We start from the raw sequence: 20,246 nt of genomic DNA, 5'->3' as shown, positions 1-20,246 counted from the left end.
TGAACCGCCCAGAGAGCTTCGGCTATTGGGCGGCATAAAAATGTAATAAATACATAAAATAAATAAATAAGTGCCGCCCCCTAGAGGACGAGGGAAGCGCTGCCTCCGGCGAGGCCACGTCGTCGCGACGCTGCAAGCGGGGGCGACGAGAGGAAAGCCCTGGGTTTCGGGGCGCATGCGCCGCCGGGGCACTCGGCCTCGGGAGGGCTGAGAGCCCGTGCGCATGCGCCTCCGTCTTCCCGCCGCCGGCGCAGGTCAGGTTGGACTGAGCAGGGAGGCTACGGGCCTGGCGCGCCTGCGCAGTACGCTCCCTCCCAGGCAGGAGGTCGGACTCGGTCTGTGGCGACGGCGGCTGAGCGGGCGGGAGAGAGCGAGAGCGGGCCCCATGGCACAGAGGCAGGTATGGGGCAGGCGGTGGGTCGGGCTGGGTGGGTGAGGTGCGCGCTTGCCTCCCCTCAGGAAAGGCCCCGGCGTCGGTTGGATGTGAATTCGCGCCCTCCCCCAATATCCCTGAGGGAAGCCTGGACAGGAGGGGGGAGGGGGAGGGGCGCCCCCCCCGCTCCTCCCTCCCCCCCGCTCCGCGCGGCCCTTCCTGGCCTCCGTCCTTCCCTCCCTGGGCGAAGCGCGGCGTGGAGGGGGCGTCGCCGCCGCCGCCAAAGCTTCCTCGGCTCCCGCTCCGCTGCGCAGCCAGGGAGGCAGGAAGGCCGCGAGGAAGGCCGCCGCCTCAGGGGGCCCCGCGGAGGCTTCGCAGCCCGTTGGCGCCTGAAGGGGCCTCGCAGGAGGCGGGGGGGGGAGGAGGAGGAGGAGGGGGGGCTCCTTCCCCTGCCAGGGTCCGTCAGGAGTAGTGGGGGGGGGTCTCTCTCGTCTCTCTCTCTCTCTTCACCCCCCTTCCCCCGCTCAGATAAATGGTGGTGGAGGAGGGGGTCTCCTTCCGTCAGGAAGCGGGGGGGGGTCTCTCGTCTCTCTCTCTCTCTTCACCCCCCTTCCCCCGCTCAGAAAAATGGTGGCGGCGGCGGGGGTCTCCTCGCTATTCCTTCCTTCCTTCCTTCTTTCCTTCCTTCTTCCTTTCTTCTTTGCCTGCCTCTCATTAAGGGCCTCCGGGTGAGACGCAGGGGCTCTGCCTGCCCTCCCGCCCCAGGGACCCCGCGGGGCATTTCCGCCCCCTTCCCTTGAAAGAACAGCCGAGCCGGCGTCTCCCTCCCCTGCGCGGACAAGGCAGGCTTCAGCTCCGCTGTCTTCAGAAGGGAAGATGCCGGGCGAAATGTAACGGAGGAAGCGGATCTCCGCAGAAGGAGGAGGAGGAGGAAGAGGGTTCGGGGATGGGAAGTGCCTTCGCTCCCCCGGGGGCGACACGTGTTTTGCCCCGGCTGCTCCTTGGCGTTGGTGCCCAGTTGCCCTCAGCAGGGTTCTGGGTTCTATGTCAGGGGAGGCAGGAAGAGGGAAGCCCTGGCAGGTGGGGAGGAATCGGGGGTGGGGGGGAGGGAGGCGAGATTTATTTATTTATTTATTTATAACATTTCTATACCGCCCAATAGCCGGGCCTTGGGGAGGGGAGGGCCCACCACAGGAGGCACAAAGGCCACGTGGTAGGGTAGAAGTGCTACCCCCCTCAAAAAAAGATAATACCGTGGTTGGGAAGAACCTTTTTGACTTGCCCATTAACAATGGAACCACTTACCTAGGGAGGTGGTGGGCTCTCCCACACTAGAGGCCTTCAAGAGGCAGCTGGACAACCCTCTGTCAGGGATGCTTTAGGGTGGATTCCTGCATTGAGCAGGGGGTTGGACTCGATGGCCTTGTAAGCCCCTTCCAACTCTGCTATTCTATGATTCTATGATCTTTCCTCTGCCGTAGCACATAATGCTAAATTTTGTGTGCCTGTGTGTTTCCTGTTTCTGTGCTTGCCAGGTGTGCTGACACTAAACCGTGTTTGAATTCTACATGTCATGCATGAACTGGACGTTCCTCCTGGCCTATACGCCTTCTGCATTGCCAGGAGAAGGACCCTCACAGTGTTTACTTTAATTCCTCCTGCCGCCCATCTTGGTTTGTCATTGTGCATGAACTGGGGATTGTGGTTTATAGCAAACTGGTTAACTTAACAAGCCAACTTCAGAAACTAGCGTTTGAAATAGGTTAAAAACACACACCATGACCCCCAGTTTACTTGCAACAAGCAGCTAAGATTCAGGGAAACCAAAAGTAAACAAGGCCAAAGCCCTTCTCCTGGTGGCAAGGGAAGAGAGGAGAGTTTATCCCTGCAAAATCCTTTGGGTTCGTTGCCAGTTAAAAAAAAAAGTACCAAAAGATACTTACTGTCAAAGGTGCTTACTGTCAAAGGCCCTAACCTTGGGTTTTACATGTTTTGGGTCCAAGTTACCTGTGGGATCGCCTTCTCCCGTACAATCTGCCCCTCACACTCAGGTCCTCTGGGAAGAATTTGCTTCGTTACCCAGAGGACCTTCTCTTCTGCCGCTCCCAGCCTGAGGAATGGCCTGCTGGGAGAGATTTGCCAACTTAACAGTCTTTCTGAGTTTAAGAAAGCCATAAAGACTGATCTCTTAACGGCAGGCCTACCCAGATGAATTTTAAGAAGTCTGTTTGTTATTTTAATATTGTACCAGTTTTATATGTTTTTAACCAGTCTTATGCATTTTATGGTATTTTTGTATTTAATGTTCCCTGCCTCGATCCAGAGGGAGAGGTGGGTAAGAAATAAATATATTATTATTATTAGCAATAAATGAAGCCAAAGACCTATTTGGTATTTTTATTTTGTATGGGTTTTGCACAGCACTTTCAAAGATCAGAATCCCAATATGGTTTGATTATTCTAGGTAGGAGTGTAGGCTCGCTCTTGCTGTACTTTCTGTGGAATGAGCTCTTTGTGAAAATATGAAAATAGTAATAGATCCTTACAGTTTTCGGGAAGGCATTGATTTTAAACACTGGTTATTGCTGTACTTCGGAGGTTTTACTGTTTGTTTTAAATATGCTGACACTTGATTCTGATGCTTTATATTTTTGTGAGCATCATGGAGGGAGGAGATAGGGCACAAATTTATAAATGGATTTCTGGGGCACCCTCTCCTCCCTCTTGAATGTCTTTTCTCTATAGTGCCAACGGGTTTGTCTCATGGAGTGAATGTTTTGAGGCATAATACTTCTGAAATATTTTTACAACCCTGGTAAAAAAATGGATTCATGTGGCTGATGATCCCTCAACATGAACTGGGTGATCAGGTGCCTGGATAAATGCACATTTTGCAACCAGTTTTCTTTAAGAAAACGAGTCTGCATAATATATTTCACAAAAATATATTTTTTCTTTCCTAGTTTGGAATTTTAATCCATTGTGGTTCATCTTTTGGCAGCTATTAGATAAATGTGCAGCTCAAATCTGTATGTATAATGCAATGTCCCACTATGTTCAATAGGGCTTTACCCCTAAGTAAGGGAGCATAGGGGTTGCAGCTCTTAAGGTAGGTAATTATTATTATTTATTTATTACATTTTTATACTGCCCAGTAGCCAAGGCTCTCTGGGCAGTTCACAATTAAAACCATAAAGTATAGCAAAACAATCTACACTGCCTGTGCTGGCTTGATCCCAGTGCGGGTCAACGCATAGTCTGCCACTGCTGTTGGCAAGTATGAGACAGGAATGTAGAAGAGCTCTGCATCCCAGCCTGGAGAGTATCGAGTGCGAGGGTAGCAGGATGTCAAGGCATGTTCTATGCAGTCAGTGTCCTGATTAGCAGCATTTTAAACTAATCAGCTACGGTTTTATTGGTATTCTGGTTTCAAAACAACTCTAAAATAATGGTGTTTTAATTCTTTTTGCTCCTCATATTCACCACTCCGGAATTGGTTTTAAATATGGAATGGTATATAAATATTGTAAATAAATAAACAAAATCATGGAAGGGTGTGTTTAATGAACATGGGAGTGTCAAGTTACAGCTGGCTATAATGCAGTATTGCATATAATACTGCAGTGCTTACCTGCAGAGGTGAAAAACATGAGCTAAATCTTAATGTGTGATACATGATATTAAATATTAGGATGTCTGAAAATCATAATGACCTTGGGAGGCATGCTTCTTGCCATCACATCTTCAGACCTTTGTCTGAATCCGCAAGGGATGGAAACAGTTTATTCTGCTCTTAGAGAAATGACAATTGCCCACCCATGGCACAGACTTTCTTTTGGTCTCTGCCTTAAGTAATAAGCTTTCGGAACCCCTCAGGACAAGAGCCTTGTGAAAGGTGAACACTTTCCCACTCTCTCCACTGCAAGCTAGTTCTAATGAATGGGGTTCGCCTTGCCTGACTTGTACCGTGGATTTATATTTGACAGATTTTTCATCACTCTCTCACCCATCTACCGCAGTCTCCATTTATTTATTTATTACATTTATATACCGCCCCATAGCCAGAGCTCTCTGGGCGGTTTACAAAAGTTAAAAACAGTGAATTATGAAATGGAAGGTTTTGCTTTTTGTTCCGAAAGCGTTGGTTAGGATATGTTTCCCATGCAGAGGTGCTGGGAACCGAGAAGATTTTATTCTCCCAATTATAGGGCTGCTTTGATTGATTAGCACTTTGATTACAGGCTGTTAATTGGTACTGTCTTACTCAGAAGTTGTGAGGGAGAATACCCACATCAAGGTCTGATACGCAGTTCTCTCAGCTTGATGACAACACTTTGCCCAAGCTTTTGGTCCTACAAAGTTAGGGATCATCATGGAGGTGATGCATGACCCTCAGGGATGGGATGGGATGGAATAGGATGGGACTTTTTCAACTTCCTAATTGCAGACTGGGAAAGCTGATTTGCCAAAGTAGGGCTGCCTTTCTTTTGTGCTCCAGTTTGCTATAAAACCTGCTGTGGCTATGAAGATTTGGGGTTACTGAATTGCCATGCTCTGGTTCTAGTTAGTACAAGAGAGTGGCCGACAAATTTCCAAATAAAAACTTTTTTTCTCTTTCATGACTAATATTCCTCTGTGATTGGGGTGAGTGCAAAGGCGTATGCCGTAGGGCCAATACAGTCAGAGCTGAATGATGGATGGATGGATGGGATGGTGAAAAGCCAATGTGGTGTAGTGTCTAGATGTGGGTTCTAGTCCCCACTTGGCAAGGACGCTCACTGGGTGATTTGGGGGCCAGTCACTGACTCAGCCTAACCTACCTTACAGGGCTGTTGTGAGGATAAAATAAGAGAGAAGTTAGACCGTGTAAGCCACCTTGGGTTTCTTGCAAGGGGAGTATGTGCTATAAATGTAATAATAAATAAACAAAATTAAAAGCTGTGAAAATACAGAAGATGGGTCTTATGCAAAGCTACAAATGTGTAGGCATGTCTTTAGGATGCAAAGCAAAATTCAAATAAATTTCCATTTCTCCTTCTCACCCCCACTTAAAAATAGAGCTGCAATTTAAAATGTTAGTATTGAAATATTTCAGACTGTTAGCTAGAGCCACTTTGCTAAGAATTGTTTTCTTTCTCTTGGTGATTTGCACACCGTTTCCCTGGGGAAGAATCAGTTCTCTTCATCTTTGGATACTTATGCAGTCTATTTTGATGTGTGTTTGCTTGGCCAGTCTCCCCCCCCCCCCCCACTCTAAAGCTTTAGATTTAGAAGCTCAGATACACTGTTTAAAAGAACGAATAGTTCCTATATCAAGCTAATTCTGTTAAACCAAGAATTTGCTTTTGGCCTTGCTGCCAGCAGAGAAAACCCGGCAACTGTTTATTCTTCAATTAGTATTTTAGACACACGTTAACAAGAACAGCTTAACTGAAAGACAGTCAGATGATTTTGGCTCTGATACTTTGGCTTGTATCCCAGTTTCAGCCTTTGATGTTCAGGGTGACTTGGGGAAAGTCCCTTTTATTTAGCCTTGCTTCCTCAAACATTTTAGCCTTCTCTCTCTCCATGTTTGGAATGTCGGAGGGATCTGAGCTGAGATCTTGAGGTTTTGGTGGACAGATCGATGAAAATGTCAACCCACTGTGCAGCCACTGTAAAGAAGGCAAACTCCATGTTAGGCATTATTAGAAAAGGAATTGAGAAGAAAACGGCCAGTATTGTACTGCCCTTATACAAATCTATGGTGCGACCACACTTAGAATACTGTGTACAGGTTTGGTGACTGCACCTAAAAAAAAGATATTGTAGAGCTGGAAAAAGTGCAGAAAAGGGAAACTAAAATGATCAAAAGACAGGAGCTTCTCCCCTATGAGGGAAGGTTACAAAAGCTGGGGTTGTTTAGCTTGGAAAAAAGGAGGCTAAGGGGAGACCTGGTAGAGGTGTACAAAATGAAGCATGGTGTGGAGAATGTGGATAGGGAGGCATTTTTCTCCCTCTCCCATAATACTAGAACCCAAAGGGGTCATCCCTTGAAGCTGATTGGTGGGAGATTCAGGACGTATAAAAGGAAGGGCTCCTTCACACAGCACATAATTAAACTATTGAATTCACTACCACAAGATGTAGTGCTGGCCACCAATTGGGATGGCTTTAAAAGGGGGGTAGACAAATTCCTGGGGGAGAAGGCTATCAATGGCTACTAGTCCTGATGGCTATGTGCTACCTCCGGTATCAGGCAGTAAGCCTGTGTGCACCTGTTGCTGGGGAACATGGGTGGGATGGTGCTGTTGCACTGTGTCCTGCTTGTGGGTCCCTGGTCGGCAGCTGGTTGGCCACTGTGTGAACTGAGTGCTGGACTAGATGGACCCTTGGTCTGACCCAGCATCAGGGCTTTTCTTATGTTCTTACGAGGTGAGTGGCGTCAGGTAGCTTTATTTTAGGAATTCTATCTTCAAGAGATGATCATCTTCTGTTTCAACAGGCTACTTTCTAACTGAACAAGAGGAGTGTCAATCGCTATGCAGAGTCCCGATCATAAAGACGACAACAGCAGCTTGAAAACCACCGAGACCATGGGCAAGGACACTGAAGCCAAGAGTGAGCAGCCTGCTGACTTCAGCACTGAGATCATGAGTGTCACGGAGATGGAACAGTCCCCTGCTAACTCTCCTGATGCCAACACTCAGGAAGAAATTACCCAGGACAGTGAAATGCCAGACTCCGAAACTGTAAAGTCTGCTGATCCTGAAACTTCATTCCCTCCTGAGTTTGAAAAGTTCTGGAAAGTAGTTGAAACCAACCCACAAGATTTCACAGGCTGGGTCTATCTCCTGCAGTATGTAGAGCAAGAAGTGAGTAGTTCCATCCTCCTTTCTCACTAGTAGTATTTTTCTAACGGCTACTGCTTCAATATATCAGTGTGATCTTCATTTTTCTAACCCCATTGTAATCATGGAAATTGCAGGGATTTACCAGAATTAAACGGCAAAAGCAAGAATTCAAAATACAGGCCACATCGAATTTTCAAATAAAAGTAGCTGTACTACTTTTTTATTGTAAACTGCCCAGAGAGCCTTGGCTGTTGGGCAGTATAAATATTTAATTAATTAATTAATTAATTAAATAAATATAAAATACCTCTGAATGCTGGTTGAAATAGAAAAGTCTTATACATCTCTAGAGGATAGGCTGTTACAGAGTTCTAGAGAGGGAAAGTTCAGACTTTTGAAGCAACCACAGGCAAGCTCACTTTGAGTGTCCTGCCTGTCCTAACTTGCCATGCAGAGGCCACTCAGCAGTTTACATGTCCTAGGTGTTACCTAGCTTTTTGTGATGAAGTGGGGTGGTGCCCACGCAGAATGGCCTGAGAGCAAATCTAACCAATATTCTATTCCCGCCCACCCATTTATAGCTTGGGGACTTGTGCATCCCTTCTCTCTCTTGTACTCTTTTATCTTTTGTCCTGACCACTGAAGTGTGGATCTTATGGAGGGGAGAGGTGGTGGTGGTGGTGGTGGGCAGATTTGACTTGGGTTCTGTGTTGCTTACCATAAAGTTTTTTGTTTGGGGAGAGGGGCGTGGCAGCAGCAAAGGGACAGACATAGCCTTCAGAGTACATAAGGGCTGAGGCATTCAGGGCTTTATAGCTTTGTTTTGTTTCAAAAGGCCCCTTGAGTTGTGCTAAATAATAATAATATAGGAATCTGGAACATTGTTGTAACATGTTCATGGCAACCTATTATTATTATTATTATTATTTATTTATTTATATAGCACCATCAATGTACATGGTGCTGTACAGAGTAAAACAATAAATAGCAAGACCCTGCCGCATAGGCTTACATTCTAATAAAATCATAATAAAACAATAAGGAGGGGAAGAGAATGCACCAAACAGGCAGTATAAAAGTCAGAGCAAAATCAAGTTTTAGATCCATCAGAAGTGCTACTTTGTCTGTGCTAAAATGGATATGCCGGGTTTCTATGACATGAATTCGTTCCGCTATTATTTATGCCTACTGATTCCCTGTAGCTGTCCATCTCATCAAAGATGTTTGAAAACAAGATGGCAAACAAGCTAAAGTGGACTTGGAGCCCTGGCACTATGGAGTCTTGTGACTTGAGTTTTAAAATGGCTTGGAAATGTGGGTTTGAGTTGCAAATGTGCGTCATTGGAACTACTGTTCTTGGGTTCATCCAGCGGGCAGTGCCTTCAAGGAAAGGAGGGCAAGTTCTCAAACATCCTTGACTCTAAACATTTAGAGGTTATTATGCCACCAGGTTAATAAATATTGTGCTGTTGTTTTATCATCCTTTTATTTATTTATTCAATTTTAGAACTCACTAATTGTCAGAATGTGAGATACGGAAAATTGTTAGAGGATCCCGGGTTCCTCTTTCCCCCTTTTATTGTTGAGTGGGCTGGGTGGCCGAGTTCCTCCCTCATTCAATGTAATCTTGGAGATTTTGCACCCTACCCTTCGTGTTGACTGTGCTACGGAACAAGCTTTTTGTTTTTCTGGTCTTCCTATGTCACAAATGATAAATGAATTTAATATATTTTGATTTCTACCCTGTCTCATTTCAAGAATGTTCTGGGCAGGTAGACTACTTCTGATTATTTACATTTGAACCCCATAGAAATTTATATTTCTAAGACACCTTGAAAAATAAGAGCAAAAATTGCCCACTTAATGCAAAATACTATTTCATAATAAAAATGCCTTATTACAAACTTAACCCCACCCGTTAAAAGCCCTGTTAAAGAAAATGACTTTCCACTGCTGTCCAAGGTTTGGAACCTGTAGAAGAAGACCGTTCCAGAGTTGAGGCGCAGTGGTTGCGAATGCACATCTGCGTGCTCTTGTTTCACAGACTTGGGATATTAATGAAATATTAAGAACGTTTTTGGTGCATTCTGAAACATTGTTGTGGAATTCTAGAGGAGCAAGTTGTCTACGGGACGCAGGGCCTTTTCTTACTTTTGGCTTGTGCGCGGATCAGGAATGGCCAGGCAAACAGTCCGTCTTCAAACTTTTAGAGGAAGTGTCATTATTTTAGACCCTAGACTCAAGGAGGCTTAACTTCCAACCGAGCGTCAGAAATCACTTTAAACGTGCCTTAAAATGTGTGCCCTGTATGCCAGTTCCAACACCCATGATGGTGCCTGGATTGGTTTTCCTTTCACTGACCGTTTGCAAAGTATAAAATTGCTGAAACGTAGCTGTGTATTTCTCTCAGAACCAGTTACCAGCCGCCAGGAAAGCCTTTGACAGTTTTTTCACACATTACCCGTATTGCTACGGCTATTGGAAGAAGTATGCAGACCTGGAGAAGCGGCACAGCAACATGAAGCTGTCGGATGAGGTACGTACGTGGTGCGAGGCAGCCGCTGCTCTTGGGTCCTGTGAGCCAAACGACGACCAAACCCCCCCTGTACTTGTGACGCTTTGGCTGCCAGGACCTGCCGTTTCTGCACAAGGGCTTTTCTGTTTGCACGTGTCACTTCCTTGTGGCGTTTGGAGCTAATATCTTCTTTCTTTGTTGGCAGGTGCGTTAAACCTCTACTACAGTTTGTCAAGCTTTGCAGTGCAAGCGTCTGCATTACACTGCAGCTTAACAAGTAGGGCAGGGCTTTTCTGTCACTTACATTATACATTTATTATTATTATTTCACAAAATTCGAACTCTGTGGTTGGTTTTGCTGGTCACCATTGCTACATCTTATTGCATTTTTGGTCAGACGCTGTCATTGGTGCTCTAAAGGGTCTGTGCCCTATGGTCTGTACCCCAAAGCCTGCCCACACAGCCTGGTCAGATGCAGGGACCCCGCTGCGCTTTGAAGATCAAGACTCCGCACGTGGAGATCAGAGCATTGCCATGTTCTAGCCAACCTCCACCCAAATGGTAATGGTAGATTATTTACACAAAATTCCAGTACATTAGTATTTCTTAAGGTTCACCGGATAACACAGTGTTGCCTCTCTCTTGTGACCTAATTTAGAGTTCGAAGAATAGCCTTTTTTTGGTATTCTCTTTGTAGGTGTATCGGAGAGGGCTCCAGGCAATACCTCTTAGCGTTGATCTCTGGATCCATTACATAAACTTCCTCAAAGAGACGTTGGATTCCACTGACCCTGAAACTGTTGGGACCATTAAAGGGTAAGTTGGGAGACCAGCGTGGCCAACTTGTGTGGTGGAATTCTGCTTAGGGTCATGCTCAGTCATGTGTAAAAACGTTGCCTTCATGTTCCATCTGATGAAGCAGCTTCTGGTTAAATGGGGGTGTGCTGGGCGCGCCTGCTGCTTTCTCCTGCAATGGAGGAGGGTACCGTTGGGTGCGTGTGTTGCACTTCTCACTCTCTTCCGTAGGCGGGTTTATTTAAATTAAGTCGGAGCACCCCATGGGAGAGAAACCTCCTTTGCCAGTTTCGTTCCTGCCTCAGTGCTGAACAGGTCACTCATATGAGCAGCGGTTAAAAAAAGAACCAGAAGAAATAAAGGCAACTTATTTAGAGCAGCTTGGGTCCAGGGAACGTAGGCCACCTAACCATGGGTTCTGCTGGAACTACAGTAGACGTATGGGGTGTTCCTTCAAAAGGGGCTGATGTGTACAGCTGAGGGGTAGAAAATATTTTTTGCCAACAGCCAGATCTGGTCTGATCTTGGAACTGGGAGACCTTGATACAGACCTGCTCAGCCCTCGACTCACAGCTAGGGCAGAGGCAATGTCACCTTGGGAGAGGGCGCTGTTACCAGGCCTCCAAAGGCCTCATCCTTCGGCCTCTCCATGTTGGCCTCAAGGGAGTAAACTTGTTTCCTGAGATCCACTTCCAGCATGCAGAAAGCCATGTGCAATGCACTGAATAGCCTTCACAGCCCTGTCGGCTGTCTACTTTTATAGCTGTTCTTTTTTGTATAGTGTTTACCTGAAGAGCCAAGTTATTTACTTAAGAAGGAAGGAAGGCCTCCTTCCACCCTTAATAAATTTGACTTGTTTCCTTAATTTCTTACTACCCTTAAAGCTTTTGTCACTGAGGCTCCCCTTTGTACTTGTAAGCTTGGACTCCTTCACAAGCCCGACTTACCGTATTTCTTCGATTGTAAGACACCATCGATTGTAAGACGCACACTAATTTCAGTACCACCAACAGGGAAAAAAAACCCTAAGACACACCCGCGATTCTAAGACGCACCCCATTTTTAGAGCTATTTATATGGGGGGGGGGGAAGTGTGTCTTAGAATCGAAGAAATAGGGTATTTCCTGGATTTCCCCCTCAGATGTCTCTGATGAGTTCTTCATGTATGCGTGCTGCTAATGTTTGCTCACTCTGGGTCGTGAGTTCCCTGGGAGAGGCAGGCCACTCACAGGGCTGTGTAGCTGCTCACCCGGCCCCAACTAATTCTGTGACTCACCTCAAGGAGTATTGGATTTTACACATTCAGTTGCAGCTTCTGCTGATTGATCTTCCATTTTTAAATGCTTCGGCCCTGTTTTAAAGAGAAGTTGAGTGCAGGGGAGAGGAACCCAATGGAACCCCATGAGGAAAGCAGATGTGAAGCGTGTTCCGCTCTTCTTGAGTTGGAAATAGAGAAGATGATATGGAAATCAAGTGGGTGGCTGATTCTGCTGGATAGACCTCAGGCTGTTGAAGGTCAGGGGATGAAATTAAAGGCAACCCATCAGTTTCATTTTAGCACTGGGAAAAGCACTTATTCTTGAACTTCTTGCATTGCAGTAATGTTTTAAATACATAGAAGCCTTTCTTCATTGGGTTTTAGTTAATTTTTTAGCTACAGTCTCCATTTTCAAATAAGGACATCTAGGACTCAGGTAGCCTTACCCAACCTGGGTCCCTCCTGTTGTTTCATCCTACAATTCCAGTCATCCCTAACCATTGGTCAGGCTGGGTGGGGCTGATGCGAGTTGGAGGCCAAAACATCTGGAGGGCAACAGGTTGGAGTAGGCTGGTATAATAAGGTTTTAGGTTTTCCTTACGTAACAGTTCAGTACTAGCATACTAAATGCATTCTGTGCCGTTTTAAATAGCTGCAGTCTGCCAAGGAAAGACATGACTTTGCAGTGCGTTTTATTTTGTTTGGAGTGGAAGAAAGTCGTCATCCTGATAGGTGCTGTGCTCAGTACTGATTAAATGATTCCGTGATCACCTGAATTCTCCCCCATCCCAACCCCAGGACCTATGAACATGCAGTCTTAGCTGCAGGGACGGATTTCCGCTCAGACAAACTATGGGAAATGTATATAAATTGGGAGAATGAAGAAGGTAACCTGAGAGCAGTGACTGCTGTGTTTGACCGCATTCTTGGGATTCCGACTCAGCTGTACAGCCATCACTTCCAAAGGTAAAAAGGCCGGCGACCGTTGGGGTGAGCATTATCATCCTGGTTCAACGGTAATCTCCTGTTTCTGCAGTGCTGAAAATTCTTGCCGTCATTTAAAACAAATTCAGTGTAGTTGCACTGAATTGCATTCTCTCTCCCTCTCCCTCCCCCCCCCCTCACATTTCCTTGTGGTGGTTCTCCAAACAGGAAATGTTTTATTTATTTATTTATTTATTTATTTCATATACCGCCCCAAGCCAAAGCTCTCTGGGCGGTACACAAAAGTTAAAACAGTAAACATTAAAAGTATACAAAATTTTAAAACCATCAGAAACATAAAAGCAACAGTATCCATTTATAAAACAACAGTTCTGGGGTCCATTAAAAAACAAACTTAGCCTTGTTCAATGCTGTTAAATGCCTGGGAGAAGAGGAAAGTCTTGACCTGGCGCCTGAAAGATAACAGTGTTGGTGCCAGGCGGGAAATCCTTACACCTGCGCCATGTAGCTTCAAAAAGGCCCTTGCTGTACAGCATCTGGTGACTTAAGGTGCTTTATAAGTACAGTTTGATGATAATGACTGTCATGAATGAAAAGCAATTGTGTGCTGCGTTAATGTAATTCCAGCTTTTTAAATTCAGTTTGGCACAAGAAGGAAGTGCTGGAAGGAACCCTGTGGGGAATCCCCAGTGCACTGTCCCAGGACAGGAACTCCTGCCTTGAATATCGTTGAACTCCTCCCCAAGGAAGCAGATTCCACATCACCCCTTGGCAGGTTTTTCCAGGGCTGAGCTGCTCTTGGTTATGGAATTACTTCTGTAAGAGCAGTCATGTCTTGCCAGGCAATGCATTCTTCAGACCGGCTAAAGCATTGGCCCAACCGTTTTTTAAAAGAGCTCATGCACGGCCGGCAAAACAGTACGATTCCTTCTGCCCTTGGGGAAATAACTCCATAAGAGCAATTCAGCCATGGAGTGCCTCATAGGCTCCTGGAGAGGGACATCAAAGGCTGGCCCAGAGTTGTAGCCAACTGCTTCCGTCTCCCAGTGGAACAGAAACTGCTGCTGGAATGGATCCCCTCACACCCCTCAAATCTAACCTCCCTAAGGAGGTTCGCTTGGCACCTACATTATATGCTTTTAGACGCCAGGTGAAGACCTTTTTATTCTCCCAACATTTTAACAATCTATAAATTTTAAATAACATGGTTTTAAATTTGTAATTTTGCATTGCTGCTGTTTTTATCTGGTTGAGCTTTTATATTGTATTTTATATTATGGTTTTATACTGTTGTTTTATACTTTGAATGGTTTTAATTTTTGTGAACCATCCAGAGAGCTCCGGCTATTGGGCAGTATAGAAATGTAATAAATAAATAAATAAATAAATAAATAAATCTACTCCTGAGAATTGAGGGATCTTCTGGAACAGATTTGAGCCTGCAGAGAATCAAGAGGCAGCCCCCTTGTGTGGGTGGGAGTCTGCTTGCATCTCACGTCATTTTCATTTATTACATTTCTATACAGCCCAGTAGCCAAAGCTCTCTGGGTGGTTTATAAAGATTAAAAACCTTAAAAATACACTGTTGCACTTAATACAAAAAACATTGATGTACAAACATATAAACAGACAATACGCACACTTGCCTGAAGTTTGATGTCTTCCACAGAGTCCAGCTCTTTTCCGGGTAAAAGGCAACTGGACAAGCATCTGTCCAGTATTGTATCCAGTATCTGTTAGAGCAGTACGACAATGGAATCAGTTACCTAGGGAGGTGGTGGCCTCTCTCACACTAGAGGCCTTCAAGAGGCAGCTGGACAAGCATCTGTCGGGGATGCTTTAGGGTGGATTCGTGCATTGAGCAGGGGGTTGGACTCGATGGCCTTGTAGGCCCTTTCCAACTCTGCTATTCTATGATTCTATGTGGCATCGTACTTCTGAGCTTACTGGCTTGTTGACCAGCACGAGCCGCGGCTCCAGATTTTCCAAATGGTTCTGAGTTTCCTCAGCAGTTAAGTTGCTGAGTTTTGTGGCTGATAGTTCTACTGAATTCATTGGCACTGCTTGCAAGGCAGAAGCTAGCGTTACCCTTGAAAAGGGCAGCTGGCGAACTAGCCTTTGGGGGTGTCTGTCTGGAAGGCCAAAGGTTTAGCCTTGTCGGTGCTCTATCTTATGCTAGTGTTCGTCCTTTATCAAACATGATTACGAAGAAGGGCTGCAAGAATCAAAGGGGCATCCGTATGAAACGAGGGGGGGGCTGGTAAGCAAGTTAACTTGCTTCTCGTTAAAAAAGAAACAACTCTAGTTGCTTTGATACTTGGGTGACGTCAGGGAAAATAAACATTTCTAATAACTCTGGAAGATGGAAAGTGTTGTACTTGCTTGGATTCAGAACGGAGGAGATGGGAAAGTGCCTGGGCATTGTTCTGAAGCAGTTTCATTGAGCAGTAATCTTGTCCTGTTTCATCTGAGGACTGCTCATGAATTGTGCACTTGCTTCAGTAGCATGTGCGCTAATCTTAGAATAGCTTAATGTTTTACACCCCAGCGCATCTGTCAGTGCATGGCTGCATGTTTCCTTCACGTTTTCTGTTCAGTGAACCTTTCATGCCCTTCCTTCAGACTAGTACACACGGCATTGCCTGGATTCTTCAAACTATAGGAAGTGGGGTCATGGCAGCAATGAAATAATGTGGCTGTCTGCGCTCTCTGCTTTCGTTGCTGCCTTGCAGGTTCAAAGAGCATGTCCAGAATAATCTGCCCCGGGACCTTCTTACTACCGAACAGTTTATTCAGTTGCGCAGGGAACTGGCTTCTTCTGCCAACAGCCATAATGGGGAGGACGCACCCCCTGGAGATGACCTCCCTTCTGGAATCGAAGACATAACTGACCCCGCCAAGGTAACCAGGTGGCATTTCTCAATAAACATGTGCTGCTGTATATAGCCTCTGCCCCGTCTGTGTCTTGGGATGAGTAACACTAGTTTTGCATAGGCAGAATTTATTCAGCTGCTTGCCAGAAGGGGCCTGCTTGGGCGTTTTTGCTGACAGTGCAAAGATAGTATTTTGAGGCTTTGTTCAGAAGCCTGGTTCTGTCTGGAAACACAGGCATGTCTTGCGTTTCAGTGTTTGCCAGCTGCTGCGCTTTGCTTTCTGGCTTTAAAGTCAGTCAGTGCTTTGTCCCTCAGTCACACCAGCACTGCACTTTCCTGTCTTAGTTTTAGTGTGTGCACCTCTTTCCATGATTCTGTTGAGGGCAGCGGCCGATCAGGTCAAGGATCTGACCCCTTCACTCCACCTCACCCTTTCCCCCCACATTAAGCATTTAGTCCACTGCCGTGAGACTTGGGTCACTTCTATAGGAGTTGGAGTTTCGTATTAAAATATTGAGACTCAATATTGACATCAGGAAAAACTTCCTGACTGTTAGAGCAGTACGACAATGGAACCAGTGACCTAGGGAGGTTGTGGGCTCTCCCACACTAGAGGCCTTCAAGAGGCAGCTGGACAACCATCTGTCAGGGATGCTGTAGGGTGGATTCCTGCATTGAGCAGGGACTCGATGGCCTTGTAGGCCCCTTCCAGCTCTGCTATTCTATGATTCTATGTGGTCCAGCATTGTGTTCCCACAGCGGCCAACCAGTTGGGAAGCCCACAATTAGGGCATGAGCGCAAGGGCACCCGCCCGGCATGTTCCCCGGCAACTGATGTACTTAGGCTTATAGCCTGTGATGCTGGAGGCAGCATGCATGCGACAGGCTTTCCCTGACCTGTAAATGTAGACGGACAAACTGAACCTGGGGCCTCGTGCTTGCAATCCATAAACTGCCGTTCAGTGGCGCTCCTGTTTTCCACGTCCACTGAGGTTGGGCTTCATAACCGAGGGGGCTAGCAGTACGTTACAAAGCTTAGCTTTAAGAGTCATTCGTTAAAACTCTTCCCTTTTTGTGTGTCTTTAGCTGATCACTGAAATAGAAAACATGCGACACCGAATCATTGAGATCCACCAAGAAATGTTCAATCACAATGAGCATGAAGTCAGCAAGAGGTGGACCTTCGAAGAAGGGGTGAGTTCATATGGCGATTCCTCTTGGGAAAGTTAATGGAGGTTGGCTTTGGACTTTCTCTGGAAGCGCAAGGAGAGGACATGTGAGTTATTGGCTCGTTCTGCCTTTGGCATTTGCGGGCCGTGCCCAAAGCTGCTGGCAGTCAAGTTCAAAGCCAAGTTTGTGCCCACTAACATCTGATATCACAGGTTTTGGACTTGAGCGTGTCAGGAATTCAGCGGCAGTGTTAACCCTGCTTCAGTCTTACTGTGTGCTTTAATGTTTAAAGTATTTACTTCATCAGAACAACAAAAAAGTAAGATTTGATGCTTAACACTAGTTACGAAACACTCTTGTTAAATTATTGCGATGCTGTGAAATCAACTTTTAAAGAAATTAATGAAACTGCCTCTGATGACTGCTTGTATTCATGTGACAAATGGCTGCAGTTGCAGCAGGTGGTCAGTGAGAGGAACTTTGCTACGCTGCAAGGCCAGGGCTGAGGTGCCCTCGCTCCGTCTGTTGCTCAGCTCATGGCGCCATTCTGAATTAAATAAAAATATGGAAGCTGCCACCGATGCATTTTTGAGTCCACAAAATATTTGACAATGTTTGACTGTGGTCAGTTAACAAGCAGGCCAACTATATACTGATGTGTTTGTATATTTTTAATTTGGGGTGGGGTTTTTTAAGTCAAGTGTAGGCTATGGAATTTGTTTCCCCAGTTGTCTTATTTACTTACCAAGCTTTATAATTTTGTTTGCAATACAAATTTGGGGGGAAATACCTAAATCAATCAATGTACCTTTATTGGCATAAAACAACCACAAACCATACAAAAACATCATGACATCCTCCAGACAAACTAGTACTCTTACATTGTGCAATTCAGCCTGCTAGTATAGTAGACAGTACTAATCTCCCTGCTGACTATTCCACCATGCCTCTGGGTGTAGCTCCCGGTCTTTGATAGGTCATTACATAAAGGACAAATAATGCAACATTTTCAAGCATTCCCCCTCCCCCTCCGCAGATAATAGGGTCCGTAGAGTGTCAGACCCGGTGGATCCTTGACAATTTAATAAGATCTTTTCCAGATATCTCTGCCGTTGGGATACGTGGAGAGGGCAGTGTAAAAATATGTGTTCATGAGTCTCAACGCAACCCCCACTACATAAACATAACCTGGCTGAATATGGTATACCTCTGAACTGCTCCGTTAGTAATGCAGAGGGAAGAGCATTGCACCTAGCTAACATAAACGCTCTTCTCAATTGCGGATTGTACAGCAGCTGTAAGAAATGCCTAGAAGGGAGTAAAAAAACACTCTTCTGGTTTCCATGTCTTGGGTTCATCAGTGCTGCAATCTGGCCCTTGCCTTGCAGAGAGTCTTTGCAGGATTGTACCATCGCATAGAAATTGCTTGTTTTGAGAGCGCACATGTCAAAATCTTCCTCCCTGTTAGCTTTCATTGAGAGGGAGATGTTGATACGGAAGACCATGAGGCGGAGGTGTTCCTCTGTGTGGAACAAGTGCCGTGTGGCTGCTTGCCCTTCTGCACTCGGAGTGGAAGTTTTGTACAGGGGTGCCGTTGTGCCCTCTCTGGAGTGGTGCCACCATTCTTTGCGGTAGCATTAAGGGAACGCTCCCTTTTCTCCCTCTCTGCTCCCTGCGGGCGCTCCCCCTCGCTGGTGGAAGAGCGGTTGTCTGCTTCCTCCAATGGCACATGTCTGACATTGTCAAGATTGCTGTCTTATCTCTCTTTGCTTTGGAAATACGTGGTTTATTTGCTTTCTTGCCCTCCAGGGTGTCTTTTCACGCTATACATGTAGGGAGTGTAGTGTTGTACTGATCTAATCTAGCAGTTCAAGCTGCATTTGAAATATCCAAGCTGTGAGGGGAACCTTGCAAGTCTGCCCAGGCCCAGCTTTCAGGGTTAGAGGCGGGAGGGCGGGGGGCATAAACTTTTAGGGCCTTCTTTTACACGTTCCTTTCTCACTACTTGTAAGCAAGTATGTACCTGCTTATTTTGCCTAACTGACTTGAGAAGAGTTAGCAGTCTGAAAGAATTACATAAGGAGAGTTGCCCTTGAGGAGGAGAGTTGGGATTTCTCAGCCAAGTAGCACAATCCAGCCACTTCTCGAGGATTCCTCTTTTTCCATTTTTTTCTGGTTCTCCTCTCCCCCCCCCCCCCCGAATGTTTAACCACCACCACCACCAAGACAGTGGTCTAGAACATGGACTGTAGTAAGAGAATTCTCTAGAAAATTGTTTCCTGAAGAGGGACATGGAATCCTCTGCTTAAATTCAGCCCCAGCAGATCTGGACGTTTTGAGATTTCAGCAAATGCAGACCACATTTTCTCCTATGCCAGAGACTAGTTTTAAAAGTGTTTGATTCTCAGGATGTCAAAGGTCTGTTCAGATGCTTTCCTTGGTGATTGTGGTAAGAAGATTGTGGTTTTGGGGGGCAGAAGGGCACATGTGCCTCTCCTCCCCTTCCCTACCGTCCATAATGTTATGAGGTAGATCAGGGGGTTGGACTCGATGGTCTTGCAGGCCCCTTCCAACTCTGCTATTCTATGATTCTATGATTAGTGCTCCTCTGCCGTGTTCTGTGCATTGTGTGCCTTCTCTTAGCAGCAGCAGAATATGGCAGCTCACTTTCTGGAAGGGTGGAGAACCCAGGAGCACGTGGCGCCACTGTCTTCCTTTAGCACGGATGACAGACGTTTACCAAGCGCTTCATGCCCTCAACTGGACTGAAGCAGGGTTAAAACTCCCGTGACGTTTTCCACAGGGTTTGTTTGCAGCGGTGCTGCTTGCAGCTCCACCTTGGAGGCAAGGCTGAAATGGGATGTGTTGCAATCCCTCAGGGCCGCCCGACGCCGGTGCGTTCCAAAGCAAATGAATACTACAGAGATAGGTAATTAATGTGGGTGTGGGTTCCAAAGTCTTTTGTTCTCCTTTCGGCTTCTGCTGCAGTCATCATATTTTAATTAGCGGCTTTGTTCTATAGTGGTAGTATTTTACTTACTTAGCTACACAGCGTTTAAAGAGAGCACACTGAGGACACATCTAATGCCTTTAAGTGCATGGATTTCGTTGAATCGAGATGCCAGGGGGGCTTTCATTGTATGAGAAACGGCTGTGCAGCCTGTTTCAGTTTTTTAAAGACGGCCCTTCCTCCGCGGTGCTCTGGGCAGCATATGAGTCACCTCTACCCTCAGTCCTGTGAGGCGGGTTAGGTAAAGCGTCAACTCTTAGGTAAAGAGTTTTAACCCTGCTTAAGTCCAGTTGAGGGCATGAAGCGCTTGGTAAAGGTTTCTTATCCGTGCTAAAGGAAGACAGTGGCGCCAGGTGCTCCTGCATTCTCTTCCCCTTCTTATTGTTTTATTATGATTCTATTAGAATGTAAGCCTATGTGGCAGGATCTTGCCATTTTATTGTTTTACTTTGTACAGCACCATGTACACGGATG

At 46.0% G+C, this 20,246-nt stretch overlaps 1 protein-coding gene across 2 annotated transcripts in view; it reads left to right on the top strand.

Moving 5' to 3' along the window:
* Positions 1-300: 300 nt before the first annotated feature.
* The window catches only part of PRPF39 (pre-mRNA processing factor 39), a 31,047-nt gene continuing 11,101 nt past the window's right edge, over positions 301-20,246 (top strand). Inside the window, exons 1-7 of one of the 2 annotated variants that reach the window (XM_063118283.1) lie at positions 301-396; positions 6,858-7,227; positions 9,617-9,742; positions 10,419-10,537; positions 12,573-12,740; positions 15,452-15,620; positions 16,679-16,786. In XM_063118283.1, coding sequence (XP_062974353.1) covers positions 6,895-7,227; positions 9,617-9,742; positions 10,419-10,537; positions 12,573-12,740; positions 15,452-15,620; positions 16,679-16,786 — 1,023 coding nt within the window. In that variant the 5' untranslated portion in view covers positions 301-396; positions 6,858-6,894. Of the gene's footprint in view, positions 401-6,857; positions 7,228-9,616; positions 9,743-10,418; positions 10,538-12,572; positions 12,741-15,451; positions 15,621-16,678; positions 16,787-20,246 lie in introns of both variants that reach the window. The other variant, XM_063118282.1, reaches the window with a different exon arrangement.

Source organism: Elgaria multicarinata, chromosome 2, assembly GCF_023053635.1.
Source record: "Elgaria multicarinata webbii isolate HBS135686 ecotype San Diego chromosome 2, rElgMul1.1.pri, whole genome shotgun sequence".
Lineage (NCBI taxonomy): Eukaryota > Metazoa > Chordata > Lepidosauria > Squamata > Anguidae > Elgaria > Elgaria multicarinata.
This window is presented reverse-complemented; position numbering and strand designations above follow the sequence as displayed.